We start from the raw sequence: 12,525 nt of genomic DNA, 5'->3' as shown, positions 1-12,525 counted from the left end.
GGTAAAATTACTGAAGCTTGGATACTGATTCCCCCATGGACTCTCTAAAATAAATTACTTTTAGTGAACATTAGTGTCTTTGTGATTCATAAAATAAGCAGCCCTGTGCGTAGACACTAACACATAAAGAATAGTCATCAGCAACCCCATTAGTGGGTATGCTTCGACTTAGCAGACCATGATGCTGCATCCCAGCATGCCGAACAGGGATTCCTACCTTTGCTTCCTCGACTGTTTTTTTTTGTTTTTTTTCCCACTAAAGAAAACCGGTAATCCTGCGCCTCCATTATAAACCCCTAACATCACACACTTCTACTACTGCTTTCTCGACTCCTGTATGGCTGCAGTGCATTTCCACACAGAAAATGAATTATCATCCTACATTGAAATATGATTATACATACCATAAATATATCATGATGTCTACAGTTTTTAATAAAAGTAATTAATGCTTCCATTTGCTTCATTATAAGAAAATGCTGCAGTACCATTTATAGAGACCAGAACATTTGGGTAAAAAATGCAAACACAGCAACGCGTGAATTGCCCAATTTTCAGCAACTGCTTACCTGGGTTGAATATGGTCCATCAAAGCAGGTTAAGAAGAATTGCACAGTTTTATGCAAGCAGATATCCTATGCAGAATGAGGGATTTTTTTTTTCATCGCAGAATTGATGAACTATTAACTATAGTTGCAATATTCACCATTGATTAATGATTGATTAAAGTCACCCCTGTATCTGGAAAAGCATGATAATATCATGCTTTGCTCATACACAGCCTGGACAACATTCCTAGGTTTGAGTATAGATTAATAGTAACAAAGACTAATTAAGTTTAATTTAAGAGGGTTCCCAAGCACCCAGAAGGAAAGCTTAGGCATTGTAAATAAAAGGAAATGTGGTGAGAAAGAAATGAAAAGTCCATCTTGGAGTCTCAGATTAAGTTGACATTGTGTTGGAAAAAACATAATCATCAACATCCCTGTCTGCTGTAATAGCAATTTGCATTTTTAAAGAGTCTCCCCACTTCCAAGGTCTCTCCAGCGCAATGTCCTGAATTGTTCATGCCTGGAAAATCACCGAGCAAATGTTCTGCTCATTACAATGATCATCTGCAATCATTTCCTTTGTCCTTTTTCACAATATAAAGCGCTCTAAAGCTCGCCTAGGCCGCTGTTGTACTATCTTTCACACAAAGTTCCTCTAAGAGCATGTTTGGCACAGTATGCCTGATTTATTCTCACCCATTATACTCACATTGTATTTGCGATTAATTTCCTTGTGTTCCACGTACCATATGTAAAATTCAGCAGGGATCATTAAAAAAGTGCCAGAGACTGTTTCAACTCTGGTGTTTCCTTATTTTTTTTATTTTTTATTTTATTTTTTTACCCTAAAAGTGTAGGAGAAAGCCAAGAGTTTAGTAGGGAAAGACTGTGCAAGCATTTCCAAGAATAGCTCTTGGCTGCTAAGACACCCTTGGACTACCAATATACGGTCCCTTGAGATTTGTCTGAAAAACCCCCTCAGAATGATACTGTAGTTTGCCCAGTTTTCTTGTTGTGCAGGCTCCAGTGTGGAAATTGCAATCATTGTGTTTTACAAACTCACTGTCAACCCACATTTGGTGTGCTCGAGTTTTCCGACAAAACATCTCTGTGCATCGTTTCACTTTTCCCAAGCTAAGGGGGGAACTGTGTAATTCTGTCCCACATGGTATTTGAAAACCGCAAACAAAAGTTGGTAATCAGGCTTTTGAGAGTGGTTCTGGCATTGGTGCGGTCCAATGGAGTGTTTGTCACATCACCTGAACTGCAGAGATAGGCATTCTTTGAAATGGTCAAGGTCAAAAAAAGCAATCCCATGCATGAATGGAGAAAAATGAAGACGCAGATTATATCGCTGTACAGTATTCATTCCTGGGATAACGCAGTATCCATCACTGAAACATGCTTAGATATCTGCTTTAGGTTTTTTGCTTGGAGGTTTGGCTTTGCTTCTCTCATACTGACCCTTTTTCTTATCCCACAGACTGAATTTGCAGCATCACACACTACATTAAACCGACTTTCATCTGTGTCAGCGTCTTCATACACATTTAAAGTGGGTGTCTTGTTCAAGTCGCCCCGTGTAGATCAATGTGGTGCTGCCGGATATAAAGGCAACGTCTCACTGATAAACTGCATGATGAAGTGGATGTCTGCAATTTAGTTGGTTGATCTCAATGCCTGCCAGATTAAGCATTCAACCACTGACCTTGTTTATTCCAGTGTACATTGGGCCGGTGGATGCTGTGGTTTTAGAGTCTAAATTCTGTTAATGCTCAGAGACAGGCTTCCATGCTAATGCTTTTGTGCATCACACATATTTTTCTTCTTCCTCCGATATCTAGAGATTACTATAATCAATTCAGTTCTTTCATGTGGTTTTGCCACAGCATCTCTCAGCAACAAATTCAACCTCCATCGAAGAAAGAGAAAATATGGATGGTTTGTTTGTGGTTTAAATTTTTGAATGAAAGCTGTATTAAAATAGCTTTATTTTTCTTGATGGAGAGTTCACTATAAATCATTATTTTTGATTGATTGATTGATTGATTTTTGTTTTGTCTTAATAGCCTGCTTGATGCGAAGATACAATTGTCTATTTTGTTTGTCTTAGTCAATTTTAAGAAATAACAGTCAGCCACCAAATTAGTAAAGTGTGAATATAAGGATTGTAGAGGAATATGAAACTAAGGCTATGTTTACACTTTGTTCCCAGTGGGCACTGCAGATCTCCTTGGCCAAAATATTGTGCATAATGGAATTTGGACCATTTTTCCCTCCATATTCAAGTTTTCTCACACCCTACCATCGTATCCATGACAGGCTGTTGGGGGATGTGGCTGCTGAGTCCCGCGGGCTCAAAGGCACACTATGGTTCAGCCTGTGCTCCAGGGGCAGAGCCATGGGTGGGCCTGGGTGTGCAGGTTGACACACTGCCCACCCAGTGAGATTCATGAAATATATACTTTTAATCTTTTAGTAAATTATTATTAACCTCCTAAGGCCCAATCTGTTTTTTTACATGCATTTTTTATTTTTCATTTTGCTATTTGGGCTTATTGCAACCTAATTAGAAGAAAAACTAAGCATCATCTTTTAGTTTTTTGTATTGTACTATGCTGCATTTTGTATACAGTACTGTATTTTGACTGTAGTATGTAATAGAAAGTGCTGTCCACGTATGTGACCACTAATGTCATAATTGTGGTTGTCTAAGGAAGATCTGAACTTCATATTATTCAGTTTGTCATTTTATTTGAATATACGATGTGTCGGCACAGGAGGATTGTGCTCAGTGAGAGAAATATTCAGGCCCACCTTTATTTTTCCAGGCCCACCCATTAGCCACGTTCTGGCTCCGCCCTTGCTGTTATCTTTCATGAATTCAATCACGTTTCCTTCGAGACCACCACGTTCTGATAGGGTCCCTCCCATTTGTCATGTTCTGTCAATGATTTCGTCCTACGGATGAAACTTTGATGCGTGGCTGCTTTGGAGCACGTTTGTGGCCTAGAGTCGAATGAAGCTCCCCTGTGGGGTCTGGTTCTGAGTCAGCAGCATCAGTGGGTGGGGAGTCAGGTACTGCCGTTCAATTAATGTTTGATAATATGAGTTTTCTGTCAACAACTACTGTAATTCACTCATTCACCAACATGGAAGAGTCCGTTATTCATATGAGATTATTTATGCATGCCAAGCAACTCTTTCACTCTATCTCTTCTCTGTCTGTCTTTCTCTCTCTTTTTTTCTCTTACAGACATTGGCATTGTAGATACGTAAATTAAGCATCTGGCTTACTCCCGCAAAATACTTACGCTCCCCGTCCCACTACAGCCACCTCCATGTTTTGTTATGCCCTATTATTTACTGTCAGGTTTAGTTGTGTGCATGCCATTTTATCCTGGCCAACTAGGTTTCTATCAGCACCATGACTAGTGTTGCAAATGTTTAGAGACTTTAAAAATCTCCCTGGCACCCACAGCAATTACAGCGTGTCACATTTTATGACCATCCGATTTCGTCGACGGTAGTCTGAAACGGGGCTGTTGTGGAACGTAGTATACACATAGCTTAAGATGGTTTCTCTCATCATAATAAAGAGGTGCAAGGTCTTATGATGGTGATCACTGTCATTACAGTCCTGCTGATATATTCACAACCAAATCTCATTCTCCTCTGGGCTTTAATAAGGGCATCATCTTGACAGAAGGATGCATCTTCTGATAATCTTTGGTGCTCCCTGGAGTAAAGGAGTGAAAAGTCATCCTTTGCACCCATCATCTGCTAACACTTCCTCTGTTGGCATCACGCAATCATTTTCATTTAAATTAGGCAGATTTTATTATATTGTGTACTCCTACGTCCACCTTAGTGCCCTGATCCCATCTAATCATCTAGAAAAATGTTGGCTCATTATTGCGGTGTAAATGGAAATTCCTTAACATTCTTGAACTACTGTAGCCTTTCAGTACGTGTAGTGACAAACAGAGCAAACTACGCTGTGACGTGTTCTGCACACTTAGCAGTTTGGGGCTGCTCCGTCCTTCTTTCTCAGCCTAAGGGTTTCAAGTGAGTGATTCCTCGTAGTATTTTGGCCTTCCCGTGGCCCGCCTGAGATCTTATCACAATCCACCAGACTAATTCTGTATTCAGGAGTGCGCACAGCCTGTGAGATAGCTCTCCTCAACTTATTGAAATGCACTGAGTGCTGTCTTGTCAGCTGTAAAATTGTGTGAAACCAAGACAAAAGCATCAAGGAAATGCTGGCTCATAAATCATTGTGCAACATTCCTTTTGACGCATCCTAACTCAACATCCCACTATTAATACAGTATTAGTATTTGTCAAAAACCATTGTGCCAATGTTAAGCCACTGTGCTTTAGCTGTAAACCATTCAACAAGAGAGAATTGAAGAATATTGATAAGCAATAGAGCCCCAAGATTGCTCCTAGAAATACCTCTGTAGTGCATTGTGCTAAAAATCGATGACACAGTTTCTGTACCTTCTTACGCAAAGTTTTTAATGCCATGTCTCTGCATTTCTGCTGGTGTTTTGCATGCCATAATGCACCTCAAAAGGTAGCCTGAGAGATCATTGCTGCTGTGCTGGCTATTTTTAAGTAGTTCTGTCAATCGTGTTGACAACACTCTCTGCAAGCAATTTGTTTCTGAGTATACAATAATTTACATGCTGCACCTGCACGTTCGCATGTGTGGACTTCACGCTGGCACAAGGACGGTCCTAGATTCTATAAACCTTTGAGGATTCTTGTGTACACAATTTCCCGACTTGAACAAGAAAAATGTATGTATCTTAATCACATTTGATGGCTGTGCCTAGATGGAAGTAATCACTTCCAATATTATGTGCAGCATGAAGCTTATCTTTTTAAAGAGAACCCTTTTTCTTCTTTCACCATGAAACTGCTTCTGACTGAAAGAGCTTCAAAGGGCTTCTTTGTTTCATAATGTGCATGCAGCTCATTCATGGGCTTGATCTTTTTATTTCCTCCTCTCTCTCTCTCTCTCTCTACCTCTCTCTCTCTCTCTCTCTCTCTCTCTGTTTCTCTCTCTCTCTCTGGTCTTGCAGTGTATTTGAAAAAGGAGGTCATTACTCTTACTACAATTGTAATTTTTCTTTACCACAATGCCTTTAAATAGTCTGCTGTCTACAAACTTATACAAGATATGAGGAATCTGATACGAACGATGTGGCACAGTTGGGGAACTTGGGCTCCTGAGTGATTACAATCAATCGAATGATCACATTTTAAAAGATAATTGATTGACTTTAGGTTTCATTCATGTTGTGAAGCTTGTGTTGATTGGAGCTTTGATTTTGGCCGTTGATGAGTATTTAATTAATGATGTGAGCATAGTAAATCCAGCTGACTTGTTTCAAGAAATCTCTTGCTATCAAATTGTACTCTTTGCATTTATCACAAGCTAAAAGTCTGATAGAAATTAAAGTTCTACGATTGACTAACCCAAGGAACTTCGGCAACCGTCTTTAATGGCTTTCTAAAAGTGAGTAAATGCAAACGTGGTAGAATTACAGTCCAGCAAATATGAGGGACTCATTGTATGTATACCATATATCCATACACAGTACAGTATACGAAAATTAGGGCAGAGCACCATAAATACCATGATTTTACACTGTACATACTGCCATTATGTGTAGGAGAGTGAATGTGACCGTGTGTTTTATTTTGTTTCAGAGTGTCGGAGAATTTGGCTTAGACATCATTGAGACCCCTGAGGGTGACAAGTGGCCGCAGTTGATCGTTCAGCAGAACCTAGATCGTGAGCAGAAGGACACCTTTGTCATGAAGATAAAGGTAGAAGATGGTGGAAACCCTCCCAAGTCCAGCACTGCTATCCTTCAAGTCACCATCTCGGATGTCAACGACAATCGTCCTGTCTTCAAGCATAGTGAGTTGGAAGTGACAGTACCGGAGAATGCCCCCACAGGAACATCGGTTGTCCAGCTTCATGCAACGGATGCGGACCTAGGGTCCAATGCCCAGATCCACTTCGCCTTCAGTAACCAGATCTCTGCCTCGACCAAGCGTCACTTTGCCATTGACAGCACAACCGGATTGATCACAGTGAAGCAGTCACTGGACAGGGAGTTGACCCCCGTTCACAAACTTATTGTTCTGGCCAGTGATGGCAGCTCAACACCCTCAAGGGCCACAGTGACTGTAAACGTTACAGATGTGAATGACAATGTTCCCTCCATTGACACTCGCTACATAATCAACTTGGTGAACGGGACTGTGCTTTTGTCTGAGAATGCTCCCCTCAACACAAAAATAGCACTCATCACAGTTACAGACAGAGATGCAGATCTCTATGGAAAAGTCACTTGTTACACTGACCATGATGTTCCATTTCGGCTGAAGCCTGTCTTTAATGATCAGTTTTTACTAGAGACAGCTGCTCCCCTCGATTATGAGACAACTCGAGAATATGCAATTAGGATAGTGGCATCGGATAGAGGGACGCCTCCTTTGAACACTTCAGCTATGGTGTTAATTAAAATCAAGGATGAGAACGACAATGCGCCCATCTTCCCCCAGCCAGAAATTCAACTTTCCATTCCAGAGAATAATGACCCGTCCTCACAGTTAATAACAATCAGTGCCACTGATGCAGACAGCGGACATAATGCTGAGATTATTTATACCCTTGGCCCCGATGCCCCCGAGGGGTTTAATATAGACAGACGGTCAGGAGTCCTTTTGGTTGGCAAACGACTGGACAGAGAGAAGCAGGAGAGGTACTCATTCACCGTCATAGGCAGGGACAATGGTTCATCGTCCCTGCAGAGCAATGTCACTGTCAGGCTAATCGTTCAGGACCTTAATGACAACAGCCCGGCTTTCACACATCCTGAGTACAACTTCTATGTGCCTGAAAACCTTCCTCTCTTTGGAACTGTGGGCTTAATTACAGTGACAGATGCAGATGCGGGAGATAATGCTGTCGTGACCCTGTCCATTTTGAACGGGAAAGATCATTTCATCATTGACCCTCAAACGGGCGTAATCAAGCCCAATATCACCTTCGACCGAGAGCAGCAGAGCTCTTACACATTTATGGTCAAGGCAGTGGACGGAGGGCAGCCGCCCAGCTCTTCTTATGCTAAGGTCACGATAAATGTGGTTGATGTAAATGACAATCGCCCTGTGTTTGTTGTTCCTGCTTCCAATTACTCATATGACCTAGTGCGGACCACCACCACCCCCGGTGACGTTGTTACAAGAGTGTTTGCCATTGACAATGACACAGGTATGAATGCTGAGCTTCAGTATAGCATTACAGGCAGCATCATCATCACATCCCGAGTCTCCCCTCGAGGCCTATTTTCCATCGACAAAACAACAGGCAACATAACACTGCAGGAGAAAATTGTGGCGGCAGATCAAGGACTGCATAGGCTGGTTGTCAAAGTCAAAGATCTTGGGCAGCCGGAATCATTACAAGCTATTGCACTTATTCACTTATTTGTCAATGACACTGTTTCAAATGCCACTTTTATCCAAGAACAGCTGCGGAAAAGTATGGAGACGCCGCTGGACCGAAACATAGGGGACAGTGAGGTAACACCTCAGGCTAACGGATATGTGATTGTTGTCATAGCTATCATAGCTGGGACCATGACTGTCATCTTGGTGATATTTGTGACTGCCTTGGTGCGCTGCCGACAGACACCCAGACACAAAGTGGTACAGAAGGGCAAGCAGAGCGGCGAGTGGGTGTCACCTAACCAAGAGAACCGTCAAATCAAAAAGAAGAAGAAGAGAAAGAAGCGATCCCCTAAGAGCCTCCTCCTGAACTTTGTGACCATAGATGAATCTAAGCCTGACGATGCTACACATGAGCATGTTAATGGTACGCTGGATCTCCCTGTGGAGCTAGAGGAGCAAACCATGGGGAAGTACAACTGGGCCACCACACCCACCACCTTCAAACCCGACAGCCCGGACTTAGCCAAGCATTACAAATCTGCCTCCCCTCAGCCTACATTTCAAATCAAACCGGAGACTCCGGTGGCCCCAAAGAAGCATCACGTGATCCAGGAGCTCCCTTTGGACAACACATTTGTGGTGGGCTGTGACACGCTCTCCAAGTGCTCATCGACGAGCTCCGACCCATACAGTGTCTCAGAGTGCGGCTGTCAGGGGGGATTCAAGACTCCAGGGCAAATCACCACCCGACAGGTAATTCATGACTTCTTTATTCAACCCGCCCACAATAGTCCCCATTCATACTACCCCGGCTGCCCTAAGGTAGTTGATATGACAGGAGGAAGGTGGCAGTATGGAGCACAAATAAGTTCTAAGATAAACCGAGAAAATGTTTACATGAATGCTATTTGCTTTTGAAAATTATAATGAAATTCAACACACGAGTGAGGCACCATAATGTTGAATGCACCCTCGTTTGTAAGCAATCATAATTGCATAATCATTTACATGTGGTAGGTTAATTTCACATTTCGAGCTTGATTAGCAGCAGCATTGCAATTATGATTGCTGGGTCTTTTTTTAATCATATTGTCACCTTCACCCAGTGTGGGGCCAAGAATGACCAAAAGATTTTAACATTATTTTATTATTTTCAAATGATGGCAGAAATCAACACTTCAGATGAAGAGCTATTGTGTTTGCAGTTCCTGAAGTTAAAAATCGTAGGTAGATCCAGTAAAAACAAATATAAATCTGCTTCATGGGGCTGTTTGCTTAAAACTCAACCCCTACACAGAGCCTTTTTCGACTATGTCATGAGCAGTGATTACTGAACTGGACGGATTTATTCGCGGTCAAGGGCCGATTTAAGCTGTTTGCAAATATTTAGACTGTCCATTTAAACCAAGCAAGCAAAAAGTAAACACAGTAACCGGATTGACAGAGACTCCTCACTTAATCAGCAATTCATTTTGGAATAAGTGAAACTGTCCTGTTTTTATTGTACAGGGAGTTGTTTCATAGGAGAATGTTTCATAGGAAAGCTCATTTAAATGAGGTAGTACAGCAAAGGCTTATCATTCCATAAAGAGAAATGTGCCAAATGCGAAGTACCCCAATAAATAAAAGCGGATGAGGGAAATAAATGTAAATCAGCGGTAAGGAGAGGTGGCCTTGCTCGGTGCCGACAGCAAGAGCACAGTGCTACAGGGAAGACGAAGCACTGCCCGGGGTGGGGGAAGGAGGAGGGGTCGAGGGATCAAGGTGACGCAGAGCTTTGAGACCAATATACTTAAACACCAAGGGAGCACTAGTCCATAAAAAGCCTGCCCGTCCGACATTGCATTTAGCTCATAAACGATCTTCTTTAATGACCCCAATTATTGATATAAATTGCATATGTAGATACACTTTCAGTACTTTGTTTAAATTAGCTCAAATAGCATTCAGGTTGAGGTTTGCCTTTTTGCTTGTGTTGTGGTTTTTGTTTGCAAAGGGACGGAGAAGCGTTGAAGTCAAAATGCCAACACTAGTACAGTATTTTGGACATTGTGGTATTCGTTCTCAAAATAGCAAAACATTTTGAAAAAAAAAAAAAAATCCTGAATCTTGTACTGCAAATCAAGGGTGCAATTCAGCCACACTGTACGTTGCTGTTTTATCCAGGGGCAAACGTGCTGTTGATTGTTTTTGTCTTGTTTGATTCCATTTTTATCTTCGTTACCCTTTTGGTGGATTTGGTGCATCTTTGGTTGGCTTTCATTCCGTCAGGATTATAATTATAAAACCTGCCATTCATTAAATTCTGGGTCACCCCCATGATATTGCATCACTGTTTTGACTATGTTTGATGAGGTCTTTGCTTTTGTTTGTTGCTTACACTTTTCCAATCATGTGTGTGTGTTTTCATTTGCCTTTTGATTCTTATAGTTTCTTTTATTTGTAACAACTAGCAAGCCTTTTAACATCACTTGGCATGGTTTGGCTAAATGACTGTTTATCCCATGAAGTATTGTGCTCAGGAAAATTTATGAGGACACCCACACAGAGCTGATAGTCATTCTCTTCATCCACCTTTCTTTATAAAACCTGGTTAAAAGCCATGCTCTGACACGGTGTATAATGCATAAGCCTACTACAGCCTCGAGTACTGAAGATTTAATTCATAATATGTTTATGTGACACACTCTCGCCTTTTCAGAAAGATTCCTCCCGTATTTTGGTTGTGGCTGCCCTGAAATATGCAAAAATATACCGCTGAAGTTGCTCACCTCTGAATTATTGTCCATCTTGGATTTTGAGCATTGCGAATTGCAACTGATTTTCACTTGCCTCTCAGTGAGCTAAGGTCTTTTTAGAATCAATTTAAAACCAATGCATGTATGATAACTAAACATTCTATCCAATTGTATTTTGCTCTGTTGAGCTCTGATCGATATTTTGTATTCTCATCTACATGTCGCTATCCCCAAAATATTTTCAAGGTTATCTAGAAAAAGAAGTCCTCAGTGGTTGAAATTAACAACCATATTGCCAGCACTTACTCATAATAATACATCTATATTCTTCTGTCCCCTTAAGCAATTGACAAGTGATGGCTCCCACTTTAGACATTAGATTTCCCTCCAGTTTTAAGTGTGATTATTCAAAGCCTCTGTCATGAAGAAAAAAGAATGATGAAAATCTGTGGCTGCAAAGGTTAATTAAATGCACTAAAGGGTTAATCACTCGTAATACAGTATGATTAAAATCACTGTAATTAGGTTTCATATAAGGCTGATAAGAGGAGGGAAGGAGGCGGTGATCCTCTAAGATGACACTTGGATGTGTCAGTCTCAGATCCAAAATTGATGTCGTAATAGGTGTTTGTTTACTGGGACTCTTTTATAAAACAACTCCATATATACAATGTTACATAATTGGTGTGCCTTTTTAAATATATATATTATGAATGAGTACTGAAGTAGCATTTTTTCCAACAATTACTTTGTGGAAACAGATTCAAGTGATGCCCTCAAACTGTGCAATTTGATACCACTTAGGCCAATACAGCATAATCCTACTTAAAAACAATCAATGACACTTTAGTTTGTTTTTCCGTTTGGTGTATGGAAGTGGCTGATGTAGGTAGCTTACTTTAATAAACTCATACCCCATTGTTGCCTTGTACTTACTGAAAGCTGCTTCAAATAACACCCAGCCCAGGAAAAACACACACATCCAGAGCAGCTTATGGGTTAAGGTCACCAAAATGTTTCCTGGGACTGTACAGATGTAGCTGTTAAAGAGTACAGCTTGTAAAAGATACTTCAGAGACTAGAGATTTGTGCTACCATATGGCTCCATTATACAGCGGCAATACTCCCCCCCGTCGCCAAACACACACACCCACGCACCCCCCCCCCCACACACACACACACGCACACACACTTTGCACCCCTCTTTAGTTTTTACACGTCTCATCACTTTCTTTCAGCCTGTGCTGCATTGTATTAGAGGTCAACCTGCCCGACAGTGATGAGTAGCACTTGTGATGGTGTGCACTTTAGCAGGGGCCGATTAAGCAAGCGCTACCTTGTTTGAGTGATCTCCGACATCACACCAACATGCAGGCAGACAAAAGGCTAACATTCTTTTGTTGACCCTTTATTCAAGGGCATGTAAGGTATTTTCCTATTGTTAAATAGATGACAAATTGCCATCTTTGTTTCTGTCGTATACCATCTCAACCAATGTATTGAGACATACCTTATTCAATTGCTTTCACCTTTTGGACAACAGAGAAGAGATTATGCACCTGGTTCTCTCTCAGGTGTATCATCAGTGACCTCGCAAAATTGCCACAGATGTTGACTGAAATCTTGAACAAGGTCTTTTCATGAGTGTGGAAGCTGTTATAGCTGATAGGGTACACCAGCAACACATGCGCTGGCTGTGTCATCGGCAATACTTTCAATACATTTTTCCATGCATGACTTTAATTGATACATGCTCTCTT

At 41.3% G+C, this 12,525-nt stretch overlaps 1 protein-coding gene across 3 annotated transcripts in view; it reads left to right on the top strand.

Annotated features, from left to right (window-relative positions):
• pcdh11 (protocadherin 11) overlaps positions 1 to 12,525 on the top strand; it is a 187,659-nt gene that overhangs the window by 8,322 nt on the left and 166,812 nt on the right. For all 3 annotated transcript variants that reach the window (XM_086023104.1, XM_086023093.1, XM_086023110.1), the window contains exon 3: positions 6,273 to 8,780. In XM_086023104.1, coding sequence (XP_085879230.1) covers positions 6,273 to 8,780 — 2,508 coding nt within the window. The remainder of the gene's footprint in view (positions 1 to 6,272; positions 8,781 to 12,525) is intronic.

The sequence above is a fragment of the Filicampus tigris genome, chromosome 2 (assembly GCF_054856515.1).
Source record: "Filicampus tigris isolate MCC_2025a chromosome 2, RoL_Ftig_1.0, whole genome shotgun sequence".
Classification (NCBI taxonomy): Eukaryota; Metazoa; Chordata; class Actinopteri; order Syngnathiformes; family Syngnathidae; genus Filicampus; species Filicampus tigris.
Note: the sequence above shows the minus strand (reverse complement) of the source record. Positions and strands in the feature narration are given on the sequence as shown.